The sequence below is a fragment of the Podarcis pityusensis genome, assembly GCF_964106645.2.
Source record: "Podarcis pityusensis genome assembly, chromosome: 2".
Classification (NCBI taxonomy): Eukaryota; Metazoa; Chordata; class Lepidosauria; order Squamata; family Lacertidae; genus Podarcis; species Podarcis pityusensis.
The window spans coordinates 122,088,244-122,116,118 of NC_138029.1; the positions used below are offsets into that span (position 1 = coordinate 122,088,244).

General features: G+C 44.7%; 2 protein-coding genes and 1 pseudogene across 3 annotated transcripts in view; all 3 read right to left on the minus strand.

Moving 5' to 3' along the window:
- Positions 1-11,185, minus strand: part of LOC308469951 (major histocompatibility complex class I-related gene protein-like) — a 29,762-nt gene extending 18,577 nt beyond the window's left edge. Inside the window, exon 1 of the mRNA XM_080993094.1 lies at positions 11,028-11,185. Within this exon, the coding sequence (XP_080849220.1) occupies positions 11,028-11,106 (79 nt within the window). The 5' untranslated portion in view covers positions 11,107-11,185. The remainder of the gene's footprint in view (positions 1-11,027) is intronic.
- Positions 1-27,875, minus strand: part of LOC308469856 (major histocompatibility complex class I-related gene protein-like) — a 116,086-nt gene that overhangs the window by 23,455 nt on the left and 64,756 nt on the right.
- Positions 1-27,875, minus strand: part of LOC308469927 (major histocompatibility complex class I-related gene protein-like) — a 72,735-nt pseudogene that overhangs the window by 20,403 nt on the left and 24,457 nt on the right. The window lies entirely within an intron of this gene.

Here is a 27,875-nt window from a genome sequence, read left to right on the forward strand (position 1 = left end):
ATTTCTTTTTATTACTCTTGCCATAAATATTCTCACCTTGCACCAAAATGATCTTATCATCGGGCAGTTAATCATCATATGTACTAAGTTCGCATTTTTACTCCCACATCTCCAGCAGTTGTCTGCACTTACTATTTTCTTCTGGTATAGTTTTGCTGGAGTCCAGTGGACTCTGAATATTATTTTCTGTTGAATAAGTCTTAGTCTTAGATCCATAGAGGCTATTTCTGTTGATTTTATACTTGACTCCCATATATCATTTGTTATCTGTACCCCTAACTCTTCACTCCATTTTTGTCTATCATATTCTAAATCATATTTCTTCCTGTTGAGTAGGGTTTTATATAGTGCAAGATTAAATATTGTAGCAGCATGGGTTTTTCAGATGCTGCTATAGCGTCAGGGTCAAACTGCCTTTCCGACATATGTTTCAATTGGATGTATTGCCATTGTGTTTCACTGGTTAATCCATACTTTACTTGTAAAGTCTTATATTCCACAAATTTGTAATTTTCCTCAATTAATTGATTCAATGTCAAAATACCTTTTTTCATCCAATTTTGCCAAATTATTACTTGATTTCCAATTTTTAATTTTGGGTTTGCCCATATTGTTAATTTCTCATGCTGATAGGGGTCATCCTTATTATTTATATTTATAGTCATCCAAATTTTTATAGGTGTTTTAATAGTCTCCAGCATAATAGGATATTTCATAAAACTGGAGCCAAGTTTAGTCCACCCTACAAGAGGTTCAAAGAAACTATATTTGAGAGTAGCCCAATTGGGATTCCTGCTAGCTCTCTAATCATTAGTCTTACTCAGCAGGTAAGCTTGGTGATACAGTTCCAGATTTGGGAGCCCAAAGCCACCTTCCTTAGTTGGAAGTTGCATTTTATGTAGTGATACGTTTGGTGGCATTGTACGCCACAGGCACGATCTACATAGTTGATTTAATTTTTGGAAGTAAAATTTGGGAATATGTATTGGTAATCTTCTAAGAATGTATGAAAGCTTTGGAACAACATTCATTTTGAGGACATTGACCTTTCCCCAAAGGGAAAGGTCTAGAGGTCCCCACCTTTCAATATCAAAAGAAATCTCATAATTTGATTCAAATTTAATTTTACAATTTGGTCTATATCTGATGAAATCATTATACCCACGGATTTAATAAGGTCTTTGCACATCTGAAATTTATGGTTTCTAAACAATGTAGCCCTTGGCCCAATTGGTAAAATCTCTGATTTTGTCCAATTTATAGAATATCCCAATATTCTGCCAAAGGTTTTTATTTTCTCCATAATTTTTGGAATTGTATCTTCTGGTTTTGTAAGGATATCGTCGGCAAATAATACAATTTTGTAATTATCTTTGTTGTGCTTTACACCCTTGATATGCTCATCCTGAATTATTGCTCTTGTTAATGGTTCCAGGTAAAAGTAGGATATACATTTTTTTAGTTAAACAGAGAACATGAGTGGCAACCCCAAAAGGAGAAAAACACCAAAGGCAGCAATCAGGAATGTGGAATTAAGAATTTAATAGTGATAAATCCTTGAATAGTATGCAGAGCCAGTCGACTGGTGGGCTGAGGGAGCAGGAATATTCTGAGCAAGGGAAATTCATGTCTAGGAGCCCCAGAAGCCAGGCAAAGACTCCAACTTTTTTGAATTATTTTTTTTGGGGGGGAAGGAGAATATAAAGGAGGGGATATTCAAGGGGAACCGGGCTGTAGGTTGGAGCCCCCCCCCCCTTTCGTTTCTCAGGAGTTGTTTGTGCCCGTCGTGAACAAGGGGCTGTACAGAAACAGCAGAAAGAAGCCCCCTGCATAATTTAGGAAACCTACATTTTTGAGGGTCTGCGTAAAAGGCGGATCTACACGGATCCTCCACTTTTTAAAAAATAACTCCAACAAATGCAGTGTCAAATCACACCTGGAAGGCAGGACTACAGACTGGACTATAAAAAACGTGGATCCAACACTTTGCCGTGCTGCAGCACCACAAAAACATGGATCCGAGGCATGGATCCTCATGAATTCATATGATTTTTATATTGAAACAAAATAAAAACACCATGATACTGTAGACCACATCTTAGTCTGTAGGCAGAATAAAAAAAATCACGCATCCACTGTTTCATGGTGCCGCAATGGCGCAAAAACATGGTTAAAAAAACGGATCCTCATGGATCCTCATGATTTTTGCACTAGATCAGCCCAAAGTCACCATCAGATCAAACATCATGGCCATGGGAACAGCATCCACCACAAAAATCACGGATCCACGGCTTCCTGGCGAAACCGTGGCCCAAAAACGTTTTGAAGCACGTATCCTCATGGATCCTCAAGCATTTTGCACTGGGCAACCCCTAAAACACTGTCAAACATCATATCATAGCCAGGGGCACAGCCTGCACCACAAAAAACTCAGATCCACGTCTGCCTAGCCATACCGTGGCTCAAAAACGTGGTTTCGAAGCATGGATCCTCATGGATCCTCATGATTTTTGCACCAGATCAGCCCAAAGTCACCATCAGATCAAACATCATGGCCATGGGCATAGCATGCAACACAAAAATCACGGATCCACGGCTTCCTGGCAAAACCGTGGCCCAAAAACGTGGTTTTGAAGCACGGATCCTCATGGATCCTCACGCTTTTCGCATTGGGCCAGCCCAAACTCACCGTCAAATCACATATCATAGCCAGGGGCACAGCCTGCACCACAAAAAACTCAGATCCACGCCTGCCTGGCATACCGTGGCCCAAAAACGTGCTTTTGAAGCACGGATCCTCATGGATCCTCATGATTTTTGCACTAGATCAGCCCACAGTCACCATCAGATCAAATATCATGGCCATGGGCACAGCATGCAACACAAAAATCACAGATCCACGGCTTCCTGGCGAAACCGTGGACCAAAAACATGGTTTCGAAGCATGGTTCCTCATGGATCCTCATGCTTTTTGCATTGGGCCAACCCAAATTCAATGTCAGATCACGCGTCATAGCCAGGAGCACAGCTTGCACCATGAAAAACCCGGATCCACGGCTTCCTGGACACTCCATGGCCCAAAAACGTGGTTTTGAAGCACGGATCCTCATGGATCCTCACACGTTTTGCCCTGGGCCACCTGAAACTCACTATCAAAACACACATCATAGCCAGGGGCACAGCCTGCACCACAAAAAACTCAGATCCATGCCTTCCTGGTCATACTATGGCCCAAAAACGTGGTTTTGAAGCACGGATCCTCATGGATCATCACACTTTTTGCAATAGGGAACCCCAAATTCACCCTTTATTCAAATATCTTGTAGATAACCACAGATCTGACCCAAACATCATGGATCTACTGCTTCATGGCCCTGGCCAGATGCTACCCTGGATATATTGGCCAATTTTTAGGTGGGTGTGCTGGGATGGAGGAAATGGAGTCGGCTGAATCTCTATCCATTAAAGATGGTCATCCAATGGCTGGGCCAGAATGATTTCGGTTCGGTTTGCCAGCTCCCAGCTCTTCATGGGGCGCATTAGTCACCTGTAGCCGCCATCAGGAGTCCCAGTGTGATCCTGGATGCTTCTGTCTCTATGGAGGCATTGGTCACAAATGTAGCAAACTGCCATTTTTTAATCTATGTCAGGTTAGGCGATTGGTACCGTACCTGTCCCTTTCCAACCTAGCCATGGTGATCCATGCAGTAGCCACCTGCAGACTAGACTACTTTAACTTGCTGTACACCTGAGCCGGGGAGGGCAGGGTATAAATGTGATAGAGAGAGAGAGAGTGAGAGAGAGAGAGAGAGAGAGAGAGAGAGAGAGAGAGAGAGAGATGCAGGGCTACCCTTGAGACTGCTCCAGAAACTCCAAATGGTCTAAAATGCAGATGTATGAGTTCTTACTTGGACTTTGTGGAGAGCCCACATTCAGTTGGTTGTTCATCAGCTGTATTGGCTCCAGGTGGAGTATCGAATCAGGTTCAAGGTTTTGGTGCTAATCTTTAAAGCCCTAAACAGGCTGTGACCTTTCTTATCTGTGGGAATTATCTTCCAATACACCCCCCCCCCATGAGTGTGACGCTCATCTGACAGCAACCTACTGGTGGTCCCTGGCCCAAAACATATCCAGCTGTCCTCAACCAGAGCCAGAGCCTTTTTGGTGGAACGCTTTGTCTAATGAGACCAGGGCTCGGTGCAATCTATCTCAGTTCTCTCACTTGTCGTGGTGAGTGGGCTTGCACATTCCTATGACCCTTGTGAGCGAAGCCGTTGGGAATCTCGTACTCCCAGCAGGGTCACCCGAGGTGGTAAGGTCAAAGAAAATTAAATATGCTCAGAGTCCTGTAGTGATTTCATGCTCTTTATTGCAGCTTGTAAAACAGTGACTGAATTTTGCCCCAAACCTCAGGCTTTTATATACATTATTTACACAATGAGTCCCGTCTGACTGGCTGGTTCTGCTTCCCTCCTGGAGCCTGATTGGTCTTCTCCTGCAAGCCAATCAGTTCTTGCATTCTAGGATCCTACCTGTCTATTGTTCTAGGATCCAAGCTTAGTACATAACAGGGAAGGAGCTAGACAAAGAATGATCCAAGAAGTCCTCAACGGCAGAACAGGCGGGTGATAACAAGCAGTGTGTTACAACGCCTGTGAAGGCGGGTGAAGGCTGCAGCAGATAGGATCCACCAATTTGTTGTGACTACTCATGCCATCAGAACAGAGCCCTACTGCAAAGACTGTGCGTTGGTCAGCATGCACTGATCTGCACACATAAAAGAAATTCACGCACAGGCATCTTCCAAAAACCCAACCCAACCCCAACCTCCCATTGTGATCAGCAAATGGCTACGGGGGCAGGAATGTGAAATCTGGAAGCCCCTAGTCATGAATTGACACATGGGCGGTGGATACAGATTCAGTCGTTCTGACTCAAGCAATGAGGCAGTTGAGCAGCTCGGCAGCTGTATCCATGACTGAGCAGCCCTTTTTAGGATCCACTCTGCTCACCCCGAAAAGAGGGAGTGGCTGGAAACGGTGCCCTAAACATAGTCTGCCTCCCTTTTTCCCTGACTGGATTACCGCGCCCAGTGGAGTCACCACCCAGGGGTCGTAAAAGACAATTGAACTTTGGAACATGGAATATATGGACTTTGTCAGATAACACAGACAGCGAACGTCCTAAACGCAGAACTGCCATCATTGCAAGAGAGCTGCGACGTTTTAACATCGATATTGCAGCGTTTCAAGACTCTCAAAGAGCAGGCGAAGGACAACTGAAGGAAGAAAAAGGAGGCTACACATTCTTCTGGAAAGGTCTATATGAACAAGAACATTGAATACATGGGTAGGCTTCGCTATGAAAAACGACCTTGTGAAGCTCCTGTCAGAAGTCCCTACTGGCATTAATGAGCGAGTCTCAACCCTTCGAATAAAACTCACAAAAAACCAACAGATCACTATAATCAGCACTTATGTACCAACACTGGATGCCGATGAAGACATTAAAGAAAATTTTTACTCTCAGCTGGATACCATCCTATCAGAGACGCCTAAGAAAGATAAAATTATCCTCCTGGGTGATTTTAATGCAAGAGTTGGGTGAGATTTCGATCTGTGGCCTGGGACTATTGGGAAAGAAGGAGTTGGCAACAGCAACCAGAATGGAATCTTACTTTTGACGATATGTGCAGCGCACAACCTTGTTATTACCAAAACACTCTTTTGACAGAAAAATAAATTTAAAACTTCATGGAGGCATCCTCGGTCAAACCACTGGCACCTCTTAGACTATGTTATTGTCCGTGCTAAAGATCAATGTGATGTGCTCCTTGCCAGAGCTATGACGAGCGCCGACGACTGCTGGACAGATCACCAACTAATACACGCCACGATGGCTATCAAGATTATACCTCAACGCAGGCTTCAGGGAAGAAAACCAAGGCGCAAAATGAACACTCAAGCCCTTCAAGTTCCCATTAAGCGGGACTGCTTCTAAATGACTCTTAAGGACCACCTGCTTTCAGAATTCCCTGATAACATCGAGGAACACTGGACCAAGCTAAAAACTGTTAGGATATAGTTCTGTTCCTCCTTAAAAGAGTCAGGCATGATTGTTGTGTGTCACATGCCTGTTTACTCCCAGCACTGTTCTCACTGGGAACTTCCGTTTTGTATATAGCTTTTGTTCTGGCTGTTTCCTCGACAGGGATGCAAGCAGTCATGTTTTTCCTTTGTTCTGACCTATGTTGAATAAAGCTGTAAATATGCTCTTCTGTCTGAATCTTCCGTTGCGGAGACTGCTGAAAAGGGCGTGCATGAGTCTTGGAATGTGTCTGAGGCTCATGTCGCTAATTGACTGATGCTGTTTCCACGGGAGACCGGTGATCGTCCGGAGACGGCGTGGAGGCCTGATGCCTCTGTCTCCCTGGCAATACTCCAACAAAAACATCCGTTATTGCAGTCTGTGAACAAACTATTGGATACCAAACCAAGAAACACCAGGACTGGTTTGATGAGAATGACAGTGAGATTGAATGCATGATTGACAAGAAAAGGAAGGCATTTCAGATCTGGCAAAGAGAAAGAAACTGTGCCACTAAGAAAAAAACCCTATGCCAATGCTAAGAACCAGAGAACTAAAAAACACCTGGTGGATAAAAAAAAAAGCTCAAGAGATCCAGCACTTAGCTGACACTCATGATGCACAGAGTTTCTTTAAAGCCACAAAGACCATCTATGGACCAATAAATCATGGCATATGCCCCCTACGCTCAGCAGATGGTACCACACTTCTAAAAGATAAAGAAGCTTTTGCACTGTGCTGGAAAGGACACTACCAACATCTCCTTAACCACAACTCCCCCATAGCTGCTGAGGTCCTCTCACAAATCCCACAAAAACAAATCAGAGATGAGCTTGCTGTATCTCCAAATCTGGGAGAGTTGCGTACAGCTATTAACCAAGTGAAAAACAACAAAGCCAGTGGACCTGATGGGATACCTGCTGAAATCTTCAAAGTGGGTGGAACTGAACTTACACAACAACTTCACAAGCTCATCAAAGAAATCTGGGAGAGAGAAGCAATCCCAGCAGACTTCAGGGATGCCAAAATTATCAATCTCTTTTAAAAAAGGTGACAGAACTGATTGCAGAAACTATAGAGGCATCTCTCTATTAGCTGTGGCTGGCAAAATTCTTGCAAGGATCTTAGCAAACCGTCTCTTAACATTATCCGAGGTGACCCTTCCTGAATCCCAAAATGGTTTTCAGCCTCCTAGGGGGACAGTGGACATGGTTTTCACAGCTCAACAACTTCAGGAAAAATGCAGAGAGCAAAACCAACCTTGGTGCTCACACCATGCCGCCAGTTCTAGTGGTGCAACCAGCACCTCAGGGCTCCCCTTGCTTGCTTATGAGAAGAACTGGCTCGGGGGGCCGCTAGGGGCGCATTGGAAGATGGCCGGCAATACCATCTCTCCGGCTCACACGAGGTAATTAAGAGGCTAATATGGGAGTAATTAGCCTCCCGGGTTTTCCCAGGGGGAATGGGAAAACGCTGCCTCGTCCGCGGATGCCTATAAATCACCCCCGAGTTCGAAAGAAGGAGGGGGTGAGGGCACTGGACGGAAAGCCCTTGTGTGAGTTTTTGGCTCTCCCGGACACTACTTCTGATCGCGATCCTAGTTGCAGGCTCAAGATAAACAATTAGAGAAGAGTAAATGCACATGTTTCGAGCGAAAGAAAGGGAGTTTTAACTGCTAACTGAATCGACCTCTGAGAAGCTGAGTGACGGGTTGGATTGAACAGAAAACTAGATTAAAGAAGATTACATCAAAGATGTCGGTATGTTGAAACGGAGTGGAAAGGGGGGGGACTTTTCTTCTTTTCTTCTATGTGATTTACCTAACAACCCCTCCCTAAGAAGAACCGTCGCATAACAGATAACAAGAGAGATAGAATAATAAACTGTGTGGAAATGAATCATTGACTAAAGGCTTTGTTTTGTGGAAGATCTGGAAAGCAAATGAAAGGCTTTTGGATGACGCAGTTCTAATGGAGAACCGCCATGACGAGACAGGCTTTGTTGCAGGATTTACGGTCAAGAGGGGGAGGAAGCCACGGCTTTGCTATCATATCTGAGTTCTACGTTTGACTTGGCAAGAACTCCCCTGAAAAGATTGATGTCGGAGCAACAGGTCTGGGAAAGTTAATGAGCAGACGTTTAGACTGTATTTTATGGAAACGCTGAAATGGCATCTGCCGTTCGAACAGGACCTTTGGATTAAGGTGAAAATCCACACAGGACTATAATAATGTTTGTTTCAACTCACTTGTGGAGACTTTCAGAGGTTATAAAGAAAAGAAAAAAACGATAACAACAACAAGATTGGAAGACGATTGGTAAAGGATAACAACAAAGAGATGGAAAGATAGAACTCTGAACATCAAAGCAGCACAAATATGAGAGGATTGGACCCTTTTTGAGCTCGAAGCATGGGTACCCCCAACAAAAATTTAAAATTTGGCTAAATATTTGGAAATATTTGGAGTTTATTATGTATTGGTATAATTTGGAATTAATGTGATTTGATTGGTTTGTTAATAATTTTTTTTTTTTAAGAGAAGAACTGGCTCTGCATTCCATACAAAATGTTGTTGTGCCTGCTGTTTGCTACAGAGACTGAAGATTCCTTCCCCCAGGTTTTGGCCCTGCTCAAGAACCAGTTAAGCACTTCTATGCCCCATTTATTTAAACTGCTGAATAAACTTGGCCCTTCCATGAATCCCATTGAAATCTATAACATTATTATTATTCAGTTGTGTCTCAGCATATTTATGGGAAATGTCACTATTACAAAGTGTTTGGAAGAAGAGTTTGGACTTGATATTCCGCCTTTCACTCCCCTTAAGGAGCCTCAAAGCAGCTAACAATCTCCTTTCCCTTCCTCCCCCACAACAGACACCCTGTGAGGAGCTGCATGTGGAGGAGCGGGGAAGCGAACCCAGCTCACCAGATTATGAGTCCACCGCTCTTAACCACCACACCACACTGGCTCAAAGACTAATAGATGGCAGCTATACATAACCTTTAGCTTAAAAAATAGCAACAATATCTATCTAATGGAACAGTGCAGCATACTAGCTAGTGTCATAGAATCATAAAATCATAGAGCTGGAAGAGACCGCAAGGGCCATCTAGTCCAACCCCCTGCCATGCTGGAACACACAAGCAAAGCACAAGCAAAGCACAAGCAAACCACGTTTTTGGGCCATGGAGTGTCCAGGAAGCTGTGGATCCGAGTTTTTTGTGGTGCAAGCTGTGCTCCTTGCTATGACGTGTGATCTGACGTTGAGTTTGGGTTGTCCCAATGCAAAAAGCATGAGGATCCGACCTTCAAAACCACGTTTTTGGGCCATGGCGTTGCCAGATAACCGTGGATCTGAGTTTTTTGTTGTGTAGGCTGTGCCCCTGGCCATGATGTGTCATTTGACGGTGAGTTTAGGTTGGCCCAGTGCAAAAAGTGTTAGGATCCGTGAGGATCCGTGCTTCAAAACCACGTTTATGGGCCATGGAGTGGCCAGATAACCGTGGATCCGTGATTTTTGTGGTGCAGGCTGTGCTCCTGGCTATGACGCATGATCTGACGTTGAGTTTGGGTTGGCCCAATGCAAAAAGCGTGAGGATCCATGAGGATCCGTGCTTCAAAACCACGTTTTTGGGCCACGGTATGGCCATGCGGGCGTGGATCTGAGTTTTTTGTGGTGCAGGCTGTGCCGCTGGTTATGATGTGTCATTTGACGGTGAGTTTGGGTTCGTCCAATGCAAAAAGCGTGAAGATCCATGAGGATCCGTGCTTCAAAACCACGTTTTTGGGCCACGGTACGACCAGGAAGCCGTGGATCCGAGTTTTCTGTGGTGCAGGCTGTGCCCCTGACTATGACGTGTTATTTGACAGTGAGTTTGGGTGGTCCAATGCAAAAAGCGTGAAGATCCATGAGGATCCGTGCTTCAAAACCACGTTTTTGGGCCACGGTTTCGCCAGGAAGCCGTGGAGCCGTGATTTTTATGTTGCATGCTGTGCCCATGGCCATGATGTTTGATCTGATGGTGACTGTGGGCTGATCTAGTGCAAAAATCATGAGGATCCATGAAGATCCGTGCTTCGAAACCACGTTTTTGGGCCACGGTTTCGCCAGGAAGCCGTGGATCCTCATGATTTTTGTGGTGGATGCTGTTCCCATGGCGATGATGTTTGATCTGATGGTGACTTTCGGCTGATCTAGTGCAAAAATCATGAGGATCCATGAGGATCCGTGTTTTTTAACCATGTTTTTGCGCCCCTGCGGCCCCCCAAAACAGTGGGTGTGTGGTCTACAGTATCATGGTGGTTTTATTTAATTTGAATGAAAAAAATCATATGAATTCATGAGGATCCATCTAGATCCGCCTTTTACCTTTTTCCCATTTGACCGGCAACAGGAAAGCGGTTTCTTTTGGGGGGGGGGGGATTACAACTGTAAAGCAGAAGAACCTGATAATTCACGTGCCTGTGAAAGGGAACTCCTGAACAAAACAACATTGGGAATTGCGGGTGGGGACCCCTTATTCAGACGTTTCCCCCAGCAATGAAGTCAGCTCTACACGCGTCCAGCTCCCACCCCCAGGCTGGTCTCCAGGGTTTTTAGCTGAGTTTTTAGAGCGGCTGAGGGTTAGAGGGTTAGAAGAGGGAAGGTAAAAAAATAGACGAGCGAAGACTCTGTATCTGTATCTCTCTCACACACACAAACACACAAACCAGAGTCAAACACGAAGCTGCGGGGGGGGGGGGGACAGGCGAGTCACTTTGCCCCCCATTGATCCTGCCAACACCTTCCAGCTTTGTTTTGTTCTTTGCTTGAGCCCCGAGCCAAGGAGTGAAGCGGCCCCTGCCCCGGACGGCATACAAAACAAGCCCCAAGTCTGGGAAACAGATGTTTGGGAAGGGATTATTTTCTCCCCCCGCCCCAGAGCAGAGTCCTTACCTGCGCAGTCCAGGAGCAGCAGCAGGTGGGCAGCCGCCCCCAGGATCAGGGGGGGCCAGCGGAGGAGGAGGACCCCCATCGCCCCCCCAAAACGAAGCTCCCTTTTCCTCCTCCCTCCGACTCCGAGACCCGCTCTCTGCCCCGACTGCGGAACCAGCAGCAGAGCGAGCCGGGATTGGCCGAGGGGGAAATATTCCGCCAATCGGAAATCTGCGCGTAGATGGCGGCATCGGTCGCTGGGCAGAACTCGAGGCACAAGTGGCGAGTGAGGCTGAAGAGGGAACGAGGAAGTTCTTGCAGCTCCTCGCTGGGAATCGCCACCTCCCTCCCTCCCTCCCTCCCCCCCCCCGCAGCTCTTCCTGTCTTTACCTGCAGGGAGGGAGGGGGTTTCCCAGGGGAGGACCCCGGGTTCAATTCCCGCATCTCCGGGGGGGTCTGGGTTGCCCCCCTCTCTGGAACTGGGGAGAGGGGCTGTGAGATCCCCAGGGAGATGCACTCGAGGGCTGAGTCTGTAAAGTCAAGCCCAACATTCCGCGAGGACTAACTGCCTCTATGTGGCAGTTTGTCTGTTGGTGGGTTGCTGCTGGGAGTGTTGACTGGTAACTGCTCGGATGCAAAGGCGGAGGAAACGCAGATGGTACCCAGTGAGGAAAATTTCATGTCACCCCTCCCCCGACATTGAATTTTTTAAAAAAAAATTGCCTGCAAAAATGGTTTTACGTTACTTCATATTTTCTTACAAAGGAATGTGGATTCTGGGCCTCTGATAACAAGTAGGCGACTATGGACAGATACTTCAATCTAAGGATGAATTGTGTTTTGGCTTGTGTTCTTTTATTTATATTTATTGTTTATTTATTTAATAAAATTTATTTTAAAAAACCTGCAAAGTGGTTTACCAAAAAACCTCAAAAACCCACCGCTGTCGGGGAACCAGCACCCCCCCACACCACAGCAGTAAAATCAAGAAAAATTAACAACCCTACTTTAAAACATACAAAAGCTAAAATATTAAGATTAAAATTACTTCAACTTCCTAAGCATCTAGGTATGCTTGCCTAAAGAAGAATGCTTTTAGCAGGTGCCCGAAAAGAGTCTAGCAAAGGCACGTGCTTTGTTGTAATAGGCGGGGAGTTCCAAAGTGCAGGTGCCGTCACAGTAAACAATGCACTACAGATATTATGTGGAACCTGTAGTACTGCTTGAAACTACTAAAGGGGAGGTTTTATTTATTGTGATTTCACCATGCTCTGTATTATCTGAAAAGGAAAACAGGACTGCATAGCAGCAATCTAGTCTCATCATGATCAGTGGGACTTATTCCTGAGCCCACGGTGCATAAGATGGGCTGCAACCCTATGCACCCCTTGCATCCAACTTGTACCTAAACCTCTCCACAAGCCTGCACCAGAGAACTGTAGAGTTGGAAGGGACCCCTGAGGGTCATCTAGCCAAATCCCTGGGGCAATGCAGGAATCTCAACTAGACCATCCTTGACCAATGGCCATCTGTCTTCTACTTTCCCCCTCAGCCAGGACACACTACAACAGAGACTGGAGGTGGGGGAAAAGATAAATTTTGATAATGGGGCAGATTTGTCAGGCATGCGCAGGAACAGCTTGAAGGCTTTACACAGAGAGGAACCCCACACGGGTTTCCCCGCATGTAACGTAACAGGCAGGGAGCCAGCTCAGAGAGAAAGACATTGGGGGTGGAGACGACAAAAGAGTACCAGAGTCTGCCCATTTTATCCTCTTTGGGATAAATTTCACTGAGTTGAAATTTCAGCCTTCACAACACAGGAAAACAGCCAAGTAAACAACTATTTTTGTGGAGGAGGATCAAGACATTAACTGATATGCATGAAATTTCATATCTAGCTATATAATCCCTAGTGCAGTAAGATAAGACCTTGGAGCAGGCATTTAAAAAACAAAGATTATTTTAAATGAACTGCCCTAGTAGGGCAGTAATTGTTCCTTGACTATTTGTCACCCCCCCCCTCTATGATGGAACCCGGGTTGACCCGCCCCCCCACTGCCCCCTTCCTACGCCCTTGCTCAGATGCAGTGTTCTCATGACTCACTACTATCTAGTTTATCTGTTAAGTAACTAAAGCCTGCCTTCAGGAACAACTCTGTAAACTGAATGAATCTGAAAGTAAAGTAGTTGATGTTAATATGATTCAGATTCATGTGTGTTTTGTTTGGAGGGACAGAAGGGATTATCAACCAGGAAGGTATAAATATTGATAGGACTCAAACGAGTTAGCAATCCGCTTGTTGCTGCATAAACTCAAACAGGGAATCGTTTAAACTCTGCTAAATTCTATAAACGTTCTCACAGTCAGTGCAAGAAAGCCTCCTGTGTCCTTTTTTAAAAAAGCCCTTACATGTCTTAAAAGTTGGCTCCCTTCTTCCTCCACTGCCAGAGGCAGTAAATGCATTAGCATCCCACTCACTGGGTGTCCTTCCTGTCCTCCTTGCAGGATTCCTTACTGGGGCATCTGGGTGGCCACTGGGAGACCACCATGCTGGAAATCAGGAAAGAGACAAGTAGTGGCCACTCCTTGCCCAGGTACAAGGAAGCTTTGAATTTAATGGGGGGGGGGCTGTGAAGTCGGAAGGTAAAGAATTATTTAGGATTTATTCTTTTCCCGAGCTGCATGATCTCTATCATCCCTATTTCCCCTTGTCTGATGCCAAAATATTATTGTGAGTTTGGGGGGTGGGGTTAGTCTGCAGGATGCCTGAGTCCCTTCTAATTCCTGGATCCAGCCAAGGTTGAAAGCTAATGGAGGGATCCATTGTTGAACTATCTCGGTGAGATGATGGCCATAGATGTCACCTAAGTACCCTTACTAGTATAACCAAAGAAGTTGCTCTCACCGCCAAACTGCCTGGTAGTTAGAAAGTCAAAAAGTTTTGCCGTTATGTGTGAGCTGAGCCACGAAGAGGCTGCAGGTGGAGAAGCTGTTTCAATGCCAGGCTTGATTTCTGTTGGATGCCAAGGCGGTGACTCTGGAAGAAGCAATATCTCCTGGGGTGGGAATGCTGTGAGCCCCTCCATCGAAGGCTCATGTGGTCTATAGGTGCAATTAAACCCCACACCCTAAAGACACCACGGTCTCATCCATCCCTCCTTCTAAGGAAACCCAACTCTCTGTGTAAATGCCTGGATCCCCTGGAATCTTGCCCCTCTCGGAGACTGGGGTGCTGTGTGACAGTATAGTCAAGGCATATATGAAGAAAACAGCCCCCATAATCATTTGCAGAAAGGGGGAGACTGGGGGGCAGTTGGACCAGCGTCTAGAGTCAGCGATGGGCTGGATGAGGGTCAACAAACTGAACCTCCCTCCCCAAACAAGGCGCAAATGCTGCTCAGGATGCCATTCACCCCGTCCTAAACATCGACAAATGTGACAAATAGTTCACATTTTGTTCTGTTGCTGCAGGATATCTCTTGGATGGCTTTAAAAGAGGTTGAGACAAGTTCATGAGGAGGAGGAGGAGATGGCTATGGATGCCCCCCAGCCAAGATGGCTCCACTCTTGCTCCCCATTTGGAGGCAGCCATGCTTCTGGATCCCCATTTCTGGAAACCCCAGGAGGAGGGCAGAGTGTGGCTCTGGCGCTCAGGGCCTGTTTTTGGGATTCCCAGGAGAGGCATCATCCAGTCGGCCATTGTGAGGATGGGAGGCTGGACTCGAGGGGCCTTTGGCCGGATCCAGCCAGGCTCTTCTTATTGTTTCCCCTGTTAAAGTGACTCTCTCAGAGCCCGTCTCCTCTTGGCCATTATTAACAGCGACAGTTCAGGGTTTCAAGATAAGCCCTTGTGAAGAAGGAGGCTGGCTGTTTTGAGGGGGCGCTCTCCAGGACTCACTTTTGGGACACAATATGCTCAATCACCTCAGGGACGTCTTAAGCTTCACTTTTCACCTGCTCCATCCAGTTTTCCTGGACAGGGATAGTCTGCCCACAAGGATCCATGTTCTGCTCACCTCCTGACAGGATTATTGCAATATATGTTGTTTTTCCCAATACAGTAGGGATGCTTCAGCTGCTACAAGATAAACCTGACAGGATTTTCACTGCGGCAGCTCATTTAGGGCCAAATCTCACCAGGGCCAAAAGACCCTCTGCCTGTTTGTCTGGTTCTGAGTTCAATTTAAAGGGCTAGTATTGTTTTAGAAAGTCCTCGGTGGCTTGAGGCTCCTTCTCCTCCCCTGCTCTCCTCTGTGGAGACTTTTCTCCTGCTCCTTTCCCTTCTTCCTGGAGGTGGAGTGGGCGACAACAACTAACAGCCAGGAGAAAAATATTTTTTCCTTCACAGACTTTAAAGAATTTTTGAGGACTTTAGACATTTCTATATAGCTTTGTTATGTGGTTTTAAACCACCCTTGAAGCAATTTAGGCAGATGGTGGCATGAAAATGAACAAATAACAAAGCAGCCGCTTGAGGCAGCCCCTTTGGGAAGGAGGAGGCAGCCATTTCCCCTCCCTTTCTGCTTCACTGCCAGCCCTCCTCAAAATGGCTTCCGTCCCCGACAAGCAGGCTGGGTGGGGCTGCCTCAGCCTCCCCGCTTCCCTCTGTAATAATAATAAAAAAGGTTATATATATATATATATATATATATATATATATATATATATATAAAATAAATGTTCATAAATGTATCAAGCAAATACATACATAAATCTATAAACCACATGTCTGGAGCAGCACAGGAAGACCGCCCTGAAACCATTTTGACTCCCAAACTGACCAAATGTTTTCTCTGCAAGGAGGGAGCGGGCGAGGGAACCTTTCCATTGTCTCAGGAATTGGGCAATCACCATCTCAATGGAATGGCCAGACTACCAGAAAAGGCAATCAGATAAGGCATTATGAGATAACCTGGCAGACAGGAAAAACAACTTTTAAATTTCTGTTGTAGACCGCCTTTTCTGTGGTGTAGGTATGATGTTTGTGGGGGTGGACTTGGGTTACACCCCTTCTGTGGTGTATGTATGATGTATGGAGGGGTAGTCTTTGTTGGAAACTGGCCCCCTCGGGAAAGGCTGGCTCCTCTTCCCAGGCTTGTGGGGGCCTGTTGCCGGGGACCTACCCTGGCTGGCATCCTGGCAGACCAGGGAAATCTGGAATAGGCGACACCTCCCTAATGGAAGATGCACACCCCCTTCCCCCTTGCATAGCAGCAGGAGAAAGAAAAACAGTCAGAAAAGTAGTCTATTTCATTTCTACTTTATTCCTGACTGTACACTGTACAAAACATGTCTTCTCACTCAGACATCTCCGAGCAACTGACTCAGACTTCCCGGACACAAACAACAGGAAGGTCTCAAGTTACACTCAGAACATAACCGTGAGAAGCGCCTGGGATATTCTGTCCCACGCTCAGTCCCATCATGTGATGTAAACATCGAGCTGCTTGTTCGCAGCTGCTGAGCTCTCATATCCCAACAGTCTTGAGCTCCAGGACAGGGAATTTAAAATGTCTATACAGTGGTACCTCTGGATGCGAACGGGATCCATTCCAGAGCCCCGTTCGCATCCTGAGTAGAATGTAACACGCAACTGCGCATGCACGGGTTGCGTTTTGCCACTTCCGCGCATGCGCCTGATGTCATTTTGAGCATCTGCACATGCACGAGTGGCGAAACCCGGAAGTAACGCATTCTGTTACTTCTGGGTCACCACGGAGTGTAACCTGAAAATGCTCAACCTGAAGCATATTTAACCCGAGGTATGGTTGTATAAGGGCAGGCACACCTTGGTTCTGGGTCTTCCTCCGCTCTCCTGTGTGTGAGGGGAGCACCCTGTTGCAACAGTTCAATAAAGATCAGGCTTACTAGCTGCTTTGCTTCTCAATATCCTCTGGTTGGCCTCTGTTATTTTCTCCCACCGATGGAGAACCTACAAAAGACTCTATAAGGGCTCTTGTGTCCTCCATAAGGGAATAAGGGCACATTTTGTTTACAACACCTCCCTGCAGAGGAGACCTTTAGTGCAAGGGAGAGCAGCCATGAAGGCAGAAACCGAAAGCCACACCAGCCCACAGATCAGGTTGCCTGACTGGGAGATCGGCAGGCAGAAATGTCGCTCGGGGGAAGACGTTTTCTTTCTCCCCACAATGTCCCTCAGCGCCCAGATGGGGAGACCTTTGGCATTTCTCCCTCTTGGCCTGGCCTGGGTCCCCTCCAGGCTTGGAAAGACCCGTCTCCCTCAGCATGCAGGACAAAACCCTGAGCCTCCACAGCTCTCTTCCTCAAGGCCAAGTGGCCAGGACTCCTGGATCCCCTTTGGGAGGAGACTCGGCAGGAGCCAGGACTCCTGAGTCCCCTTTGGGAGGAGACTCGGCAGGAGCCAGGACTCCTGGGTCCCCTTTGGGAGGAGACTCGGCAGGAGCCAGGACTCCTGGGTCCCCTTTGGGAGGAGACTCGGCAGGAGCCAGGACTCCTGGGTCCTCTTTCTGGCAGGCAAAGGGCATCTTCCTCTCTTGCTGACTCTGCCTTCAAAAAATAAATATTTATATCCAGGTGGCATTCATGTTCTCCTCATAATGGCCCTGACAGGCCCAAGGTCCCTGAGGGAGCTTCATGGCTGCGGGGGGATTTGAACCCAGGACTCCCAGGCTCCCATATCCCAGTCAAACCACAACCCCACACTGGATCCTTGTAGGCTTCTCCACCTCTCAAGACCAGGCCTGCAGGGACATCTCTGCTGACATTATGTTTGTCCCCTTCTTGGTATTGTGTGGAAACAGAATATGGAGTTTTATGATGGCATAAAAAAAGTCCTTGGTGTGCTTCTCTGTTCCAACCTGGATTGTTTCCCAGGAGACTTTGCCCCCTTCTGCCTCCCTCAGCAACCTGTGAGTCAGGTGGGAAATTCCCAGGGCAGTTCCCAGAACAAGGCCTTTTTATTTTTAATATTTGTTTTTATTTTTACTTATAAGATGAATAGCTAAGGGTGCAGTAAACAGTCTTTGGTGAGTTACAATACAGTCATACCTCGGGTTAAATATGTTTCGAGTTGAGCATGTTCAAGTTGCGCTCCTCAGCAACCCGGAAGTAACAGAGCGCGTTACTTCCGGGTTTCACCGCTTGCGCATGTGCACTCAAAATCACGTCACGCGCATGCGCAGAAGTGGCGAAAAGCGATGTGTGCATGCGCAGACGTGCCGTCGCTAGTTACAATTACCTCTAGATGCGAACGGGGCTCCAGAACGGATCCCGTTCGTATCTAGAGGTACCTCTGTAATCTAAATTTCGTTTGCATGCCAGGCTAGAAAAGGAATCTCAAGTGACAGCATCTCAGGCTGCTTGACTGACATTTCTCACAGGAATTGAAGAACAGAGGCAGATTTTGATGAGAAAGTCCTCATCCTTCCTTGACACTGGTGTTTGTGTGTGTTTGTTTCCTGCGTGGATTCCTGCCCTCACGCTCTCTCTCTGCCACAAGACACCCTCACCCATTTCTCCACAGTCCCTAGTTGTCTTTTCTCGCTTTCCCCTTTTTGCGATCCTCTGCTGTCACCTGCCGGCTGCTTTCTTCCCCGGCTGAAATGGAAATCAGGTGATTTCTAGGAAATCCTTCAAGGGACCAGTTGAAGCAAGTCACGGGTTGCAAAAAAAAAAGGTCAAGGTTCCCACATATGTCACAGCTTTGGAATCAGTGCAAGTGGGTGTATGCCTACCTATGGTGTGGAAAAGCGGAAATATATAAAACTTTTACAAATCACGTAAAAGTGTAGGGAGAACTCACGTAATCAGAAAAAACCTATTTAGAGTATGGGAAAAGTATAAAAACCTATTAGAAAGAAAAACACCACTGCGGATATCCCCAGTGGAAGCTACAACCAGGAAAAGAACAAATATGGATAAGCAGTGGGTAACTTACAGCTGAGGCTCCAATACTTTGGCCATCTCATAAGAGAAGAGAAGATTGGCTACAGGTTGTTAAGCAAATTCTGGAAGAAAGGATACTCGACAGTCCCAGCTGGTAGGGCAGAACCCGCGGGTTCTCTCGGTCAGCAAAGGAAGGGGTCCCAGCCAGAAACTGGAGCAAAACAGTCGTCAGTAGACTTAGATCAAAGTTTATTGCGCAACAGGTTCAAACAACGGAATTAACCCCGAGAAAGAGGCGACATTGACTTTTAAAACTTCCCACCACATCCCATAATAACAATAATAACAATAATTTATACCCCAGCCTGAGCCGGGCTCAGGGCGGCTAACACCAATAAAATCACAGTAAAAACATAATACAGGAAAAAGAGAGGGGGGAAACAAACAAATTTAAAATACAGGTTAAAATGCAATTTAAAATGCAGCCTCAAGACCATAAGGAGAAGGAAACATAAGGGTCAGACCGAGTCCAAACCAAAGGCCAGGCAGAACAGCTCTGTCTTGCAGGCCCTGCGGAAGGATGTCAAGTCCCGCAGGGCCCTAGATTCTGACCCCATCTTGCTTTGGACACTAGTTCTTCAGTCACTTTACAAGGGAAGAACTATTATCGGCACCTCCCTGCCAGAGTCTGTGAATATTCTCAGGAACTTCAAAATCTCTGGAACTCCTGTGATAAGAAGGCAAGAACCACTAAAGACAAAGGGGGTGCACCCTTATTTATTTAAGTCAAACATGTATTACAAAAGTAAAAAAAAATAAAAATACATCCAGTGTCTTCAAAGCAAGGTGCAGCAAATCCACTGGGTTAGGCAAGAAGAGTCCTGCGGCCCCTGGAGGTCTCCTTCCAGGCTTCCTCCTTGGCTGCCAGCAGGATCAGTCCCTCTCATCTCCTATAGGAGAGTCACTACACCCCATCCCCTCAGCCTCTCTACCTCTTTCTCAGTTCCCTGCTTCTCCATTTCCCCCTTCAGCTGCTTCTTCCTCCCCCTCCAGCCTGTTTCTCAACTCACTGCCCCAGGGCATCATGGGAGGCCCAGGGTGGAGCCCCAGAGAACAGCAGCTGGTTGTCCTGGACGTGGAGCTCCATGAACCAGGCTGCAGAACTGGAGCCTTGAAGGTATCAGGACAGAAAGAGGGTCTGGAGGAAACTGCCTCAGCAGCTGCCATTGCCACGGGGAGGGTCTGAATGCCCGCTGGAGCTCCTCATTCCCTGCTCTGCCTGAGGATGTTTGAAGAGAGGCCTCAACTCCAGCAGAGGTCACCTCTGAGCCACTCTGGATCTAGTCAGACAGGACAGTGAGGTTCTGGGGATGTAGAAGGTGACCCAAGAGGGCGGGTGGTGGACGTCCCTCCCCTCTGCAGGGGAACCAGAGCACGGCTCTTGCGTCAACACAGACAAAACCCCTCCATATCCAGATGTTGTAACTGGAGATGATGCCCTCCTTGGCTTCTGCGGGATCAATGGCCAACGTCTGTCCTTCATCTTCTGAGGGAGACTTGCAAGCTTCCAGATTAGAATAGGATCCAATTCTGACAGCCTCTCTTGTCTTCAGCCACTCAGTTCCTTTTCTCTTTCAGCTTCAACTCCTGAGCATCTAAGCATCCCTCCTCCCTGCCAACCATCCCTCCCTGCCAGTTTCTTCACCACCTCACACAGAAGGTGGGTGGAAAACACTCAGCCAGAGCAGTTAGGCTGCTTTTATACATTCCATGACATAGCATCCGCTTAGCCAAAGGCTGGGCAGCCCAAGAGGCAGGTAGGCAGTAACAATTTTGCCTATTTCACGCATAATACACCTAAAGTAGTTCTCAAATGTTGACTTTCTTTCCATTTGGATGGAGAGTGAGTGACACAAGATTGGGGAAGGGCTTGTTGTGGGAGCCACAGCAACAAAAAACCAAGAGAAACCATCATAATCACTACAAGTCGTGCTCAATCTCCTCATCCCTTTTAAAAGCTTTTAGTTTTATATATCTGGCACATTTCTGATTAAAACAAACACATTTCTGCAAAGCAAATGTGCAAAGCACATTTCTGCTGCAAATCAAAATTCACCAAAATCCATCAGAAAAACATGATCATCCTGAAATTCAGGTTACAGCTAATACAGCTGAGTCAGAATGGATGGGTGAGAGCCAGGATTAAGGAACATCATAAACAGCATTAAAGGACAGGGGGAACTCTGAGCCTCTGCAATTCACAGCGAAACATGGGCAGACTCCCTCTGGTCTCATCTCACACACCAGGCTGGTACGAAGCTGCAGAAATAAACAAAAGGAGTGTTTAAAAGTTAAGCCAACATCATGGTGTTGGGGCATTAGCATTACAGAGCTAGTGGGAACCCAAAGGCCATCTAGTGCAGCCTCACCATCCCTCATCATGGAGGGGATCCTCCATGGAGCTCAGACGGACACACGGAATGAGTCACAAGAGCTATTTCCAGCTCAATGGACACTCCAGATTATGTCACTCTTGGAAACACAGGAGTCAGGATCCCGGGGAGCAAGACCCCCCCCCCAGCCCTTCTCCTCCCTCCTTCCAACCCCATCCCAAATCGGTCTCAATACGGGGAGGGGTCTAAGAAGAGTTCAGGGACAGGCAGCTCAGTGGCAAGGGGGCTCAAGGACAGCAGTGGGGGGAGAAGCAGACGCTGGAGGGCAGAGAGAGGGGCACAGCCTGGCATGGAGGCAGCGGGAGACTAGAGCGGGGGTGGGTGCGATCTGGGCAGGAAGGCAGAAGCGGGGGGGGGGGGAGAGCAGTGGTGAGTTCCTCCCCCCCCCCATTTTTTTTATTGGTTTTCCAAGGTTATAACACAGAAAAAATAAAAAGCATATTTTAAAGAAAAACAAGCAAACATATAAAACATCTTACTATTAAAAATCCAATTTGATTTCCATTGTTAAGTGACGTCCTCGAATCCTCCCTGAGTTTCATTAAATCTCATTGTAGCAATTTTCCAATATCCATTTTCTAATAAAATTAACTTATTCAAATTATTATATTCCTTCCTTTTCATAGTATTCTTGATCCATAGTATTATACAATTCAATTTAATCCCAGGCCAATTTGGTACGTGCAAGTATTTCAACTTGTGATGTATTATAATATTTAACTAAATATTCCTTAAATTTCTTTCAATCTTCTTGATATTCCTCCTCTTTCTGATCATGGATTCTTCCAGTAAGGTCGGCCAGCTACAAAAAGTCCAACAACTTCATCTGCCAATCTTCCACTGTTGTTATTTATTGCGATTTCCAATTTTTGGCTAGCAAAAATCTCGCTGCAGTTGTGGCATACAAAAACAATCTAACATCTTTTTTGGGCAATTCCATTCCTATTATTCCAAGTAGAAAGGCTTCTGGTTTCTTAATAAATATATATTTCAACATTTTTTTCAGTTCATTATATATCTTTCCCCAGAAGTCTTTCAACTTTGGACATGTCCACCACATATGGTAAAAGGTACCTTCTTTTTCTTTATATTTCCAACATAAATTATCACTCGTATAATAGATCTTTGCTAATTTTACTGGAGTTAAGTACCATCTATACATCATTTTCATAATATTTTTCTTTAGCACCATACATGCAGTGAGCTTAACCCATTTCTTCCACAACCTTTCCCAATCTTCCATCATTATATTGTGACCAAAATCTCTTGCCCAATCTATCATCACAGATTTCACTTGTTCATCCTTTGTATGCCACTCCAACAATAAATTATACATCTTAGACAAATTTTTAACATTGGTATCTAACAACTCCGTTTCCAATTTGGTTGTTTTTCGTTGCAAAACCATTTTTCTTGTCAAGCTTATATAATTCATTGATCTGATAATATTGAAGCCAATCCACTTTATCTTTGATTTGATCAAATGGTCTTAATTTAAATCCTTCATTATCCTCAAGCAAGAGATCAGAGTATCTCAACCATTTATTCTCCATATTTAACTTTTTTTGCGCCTTAGCTTCCATTAGTGGAAGCCATCTGGGTGTTTTCCTTTCTAGGAGATCTTTATATCTTATCCAAAGGTTATATAATGATTTTCTAATTATATGATTTTTGAAACCTTCATGGGCCTTTATCTTATCATACCATAAATAAGCATGTCAACCAAATACATTGTCAAACCCCTCCAAATCAAGAACATCAGCATTATCTAATTGTATCCATTCCTTTACCCAGCAAAGAGCTGCAGCTTCAAAATATATCTTCAGATCTGGCAGGGAAAATCCCCCTCTTTCTTTCAAATTTGTAAGTAATTTATATTTAATTCTGGGTTTTTTCCCCTGCCAGATAAATTTAGACAAAGCTTTCTGCCATTCTTTAAAACATTTCACATTATCAATAATTGTCTTTCATATGTCTTCCAGGCAGAAATCCTGCCTGGTCCTTGTGAATATAATCTGACAATACCTTCTTCAACCTGTTGGCCAAAATATTGGCAAAAATTTTGTAATCCACGTTAAGTAATGAGATTGGTCTGTAATTTTTTACATTGGATCTATCTTGATCTTGTTTTGGTATCAGGGTTATAAAGGCCTCTTTCCAGGTTTTGGGTGCTTTGTCCCCTCTTAATATCTTGTTGCAAACTTCTACCAATGGCTGAATAAGCCAATCGCCTTGTCCACCGCTTGCCGTGTAATTAATCCATTAAGTAGGATCCTTTTGTTTTCGGGAATTTTTTGCAGACCATTTACTTTGATAAATTGCTCGATTTTATCTTTATCTTCCTTACCATTTTTATACGGTTGTTTATAATATTTCTGAAAACATCTTCTTATCTCCACAGGGTTTTCCACAGACTTTCCTTCTGATACAATATTTGTGATGGTACTTTGTTTCTGTCTCTTTTTTTAACTGCCAAGCTAGCAGTTTTCCACATTTATTTGCAGATTCAAAATTCCTTTGTCTCATTGTTCTTAATTTCCATTCTATTTCTTGGTTTATAATCTGTGAATACTGGATCTGTAATGCTTTACTTTCCTTTTGTATCTGCAGGTTCTTTGGATTACTTCTCAAATTCTTCTCCTTATCTTTTAGTTGTATCAAAATCTTATCTTTTTTCCTCATTCTGTATCTTTCTCCTGACTGAGTTTTGTTGTATGAGGAATCCTCTCATTACTGCCTTACTTGTGTCCCATCTTGCTTCCATCTCTGAATTCATATTTATCTCAAAGTAGTCTTTTAGAGTCTTTTGGGCCTTGCTGATTATTTGCTTTTTCCTCAGCAAATCATCATTCATTCTCCATCTGTAGGATCCCTGCAGGGATAATTTCATTTCCATAGACACTGCATTGTGATCTGAGCAAGTTTTGGGGCAAATTTCCATTTTGGTTACTCTGGGAACCAAGTATCTGGATATCCATAGATAATCAATTCTGTAGAATGATAGGTTTGCATCTGAATAGAATGTGAAGTCTTTTTCAGTTGGATTTCTAATTCTCCATATATCTGACAGATCAAATTTGTCTATGATATCAAAAAGAGTCTTTGGTAATCTGCCAGCATTCATGATTTTCTGTCTCTGTGTCCTATCCATTAATGTTGATGCAACTCCATTCAGATCACCCATTAAGATTAATTTGTAATCCAAATAGTCCAGAAGTCTTGTTTCCAAATTCTTAAAAAAATCTGCTTTGCCATCATTTGGTGCATGTCAACAATCAATATTTTTTGCCTTGTGCATTAATCTCAACTGTAATGTATCTTCCCTCCTCGTCTTTAAATATCAATTTTGGATTCCATTTTTCTTTAACATAAAAAAGCACTCTTCTTTTTTTAACTTTGTCTGAAGAAATAAATTCCTGTCCAAGTTTTTTGTTCTGAAGAATTTTTCTATGTAATCTAATAACATGGGTTTCTGGTAGACAAATTATATCCAAATTCTGTTTTGCTAGCACATGATAAATCTGGTTCCTTTTTCGTTGAGAATTTAGTCCATTAACATTCCAAGAGTAAATTCTCAGAGCCATCTTTTTGTATTAAGGGGCCGCTGCCCCTGCCCCTGGTGGCTGTGGACTTTCCAATCCAAGTTCAACTGTGTATTTTTCCAAGAACCTTTCCTTTTCTCCAGCAGTCTTGATTCTTTGTTTTCATCCCTCATATTTAAAAGAGAGACCTTCCGGGAATTCCCACCTGAAAATAATGCTTTTCCTTCTTAAGGTGCCTGCAAGATCTGTGTAGTTGCTTCTCAGGTTCAAAAAATGTTTTGGGATGGACTTCCGGGGTGGCGCCATCGGTAATGGCGGACTCCCTCTGATCTGGAGGAACTGGCTCTACGGGAATCGGGTCTGTTCAGCTACGGCGAAGCGGGGACCCTTTAAAAAATCACAGGCGGGTGAAGCCTGTGACCGTGGGACTCGGCGGGCACCTTTTGCGCCCCCCCCAATTTGTAAAGGAACCCAATTACGGGCTCCGGAGCGAAGCGGGGAAAGCGGCGCGGTGCAGAGAGTCAACTGCTTCTTCCGTGGAGCGAAGCCGCACAGCCGTTACCGGAGAGCGCTACCTTTTTCCGGTGACAATCTGGCTACAAAAACAACTACCCGTGAGTAGGTTAAATTTGGATATAAAGGAGAACAAAGACTTAATTTGGTACCGAAGCGGGGAGGCATAAACAGGAAGTCTGCCTTCCGTTCTTTGTAAATAGAGTAAAGCAAAGAAGTTGTAAGCTAAAACCTTGAAAGTCGTTTGAAAAGGACTATAATCCTAACATCAAAACAAGCGATTTCCCCCCTTGGCTGCAGGAGAGGAGGGGGGAAAGGTGTGAACTATATTTCCCTGCAAAAAAAAGAGGAAAGAAAGCTAAAATCCACCGCTTAAAACCTGGGAACGGGCTGCCAATGAAAAATGAGAATGCCGTATTGTGAAATGCGCTGCTGGTGAATAGAGTACCTTTTGACAGCTAACTGCAAGAGAGATACAATGTTTCTGGCTGGCTTCTCCTGGTTTTAAAGTAACTGGAAACTAACTGAAATTGAAATTGTTGTCCATTTTGTGAATCGGGGGATTAAAAAAGGTTGTTTTTTTAATGCAACAAGTTTTGACTGTTACTGTGTCCCCCTAGAGGAAGTTTGAAATTGTTACAACAACAACTGGGCCAGGGGAATTTTCCACTTCAAAACAAATTCCGGCCGTGGGACTGACCTTGGGTTTTAACTAGAGTGTTATGGCAGATCGAAAAGGAAAGATAGATTTGCTTCAAGAAAAAACAACGAGGTCTGGTAGATCTTTTCGCCCAGACACTGGGCTGCAGCGAAGAGCATCAGCATCTGGCCTCTCTGTACCATCAGGGGCTACATCTGTGCAACCTAAACCAAAAGGAATGGCATCTGAAGATGTTTTAGCTCTGGCATTAGGCAAAATTAATGAATCTTTGGAAAAACTAAGTAAACAAGTAGCTGAAGCATCAACTAAAATTGATCAAAATACTACAAGCATTAATAATTTGGGACAAAAGGTGAATACCAATACAGAAACTATTGAAAAATTGCTACAGGAATCTACTTTGACCCGAAAGACAGCTGAAGAAGCAAAGGAAATAGCAGCTGCTGTAGAAGAAAAGATACCACCAATACATAGGCAACTCGAGGACCACAGGTCGACGCTGTCTATGATTGAATTGAAGGAGAAACAAACGATTTTGAGGATCAGGGCTGTACCTGAACTTGAGAAAGACAATCTGATTGACTTTCTTATGCAGGAATTTGCAGACTTTTGGAACCTAGATTTGGAGAAGGAAGATCTTAAGATAGTGAGTGCTTTCAGGCTTGGAAGAGGGGGGAAGAAGAACAGGGTGAGAGACTGTTTGATCACCCTCCGAACAAAAGAGGAGAGAGACAAAATCTTGAGCCTGCACTTTCAGAAGACTCTGGAAATACATCAGTCAAGAGTGGAGATATTCAAAGACATCCCGAAATATCTTCTGGACCTTAGGTCCAATTACGGAGATTTGGTTGCCCTGTTGAGAAGCAACAGAATTATCTTTAGGTGGGAATTTCCCCAAGGCCTATCTTTTAACTTCAAAGGAAGAAAGATAAAAATAAGAAATATCTCAAGAAAATAAATTAATGTTGAACTATAAAATAACTGAACAGGAGGTAGAAGGTGCCATTCAGAATATGCAATTAGGTAAATCTCCAGGACCGGATGGACTGACTTCTAGATACTATAGATCCTCAAAAGAATGGTTAGTACAACCTTTAAAGGAAGTCTGTAATGAAATAATGGATGGGAAAAGGGCACCAGAGTCGTGGAAAGAAGCGTATATCACACTTATACCGAAAACAGAGACTGAAAAGACGCAGCTTAAGAACTACCGCCCCATATCACTGCTTAATGTGGATTATAAAATCTTTGCAGATATTTTGGCTAAAAGACTAAAAAAAGTGTTAGTGGAAGAGATTCATAAAGATCAAGCAGGCTTTCTCCTGGGTAGACACTTGTCTGATAATATGAGAAACATAATCAATATTTTAGAAAAATTACAAGTGAATATTAATACCAAGGCAGTTCTGATATTTGTGGACGCAGAGAAAGCTTTTGACAATATTTCTTGGAATTTTATGAAGAAGAATCTACAGGGGATGGGGGTAGGCCAAGGCTTTGGAAACGGTATAAGTGCAATTTATTCAGAACAAAAGGCCAAATTAATTGTTAATAACGAGGTGACGGAGGAATTTAAGATAGAAAAAGGGACACGACAAGGTTGCCCAATCTCCCCATTGCTTTTTATATCGGTCCTGGAGGTCCTGCTGAATATGATTAGAAGGGACCAATTGGTTAAAGGTATACAAATCGGAGCTAAACAGTACAAATTGAGAGCATTTGCAGATGATCTAGTATTGACATTACAGGAGCCAGAATCTAGTACTAAAAGGGTTTTTGAATTGATCCAAGAATTTGGTCAGGTTGCAGGATTTAAACTGAATAAGTTAA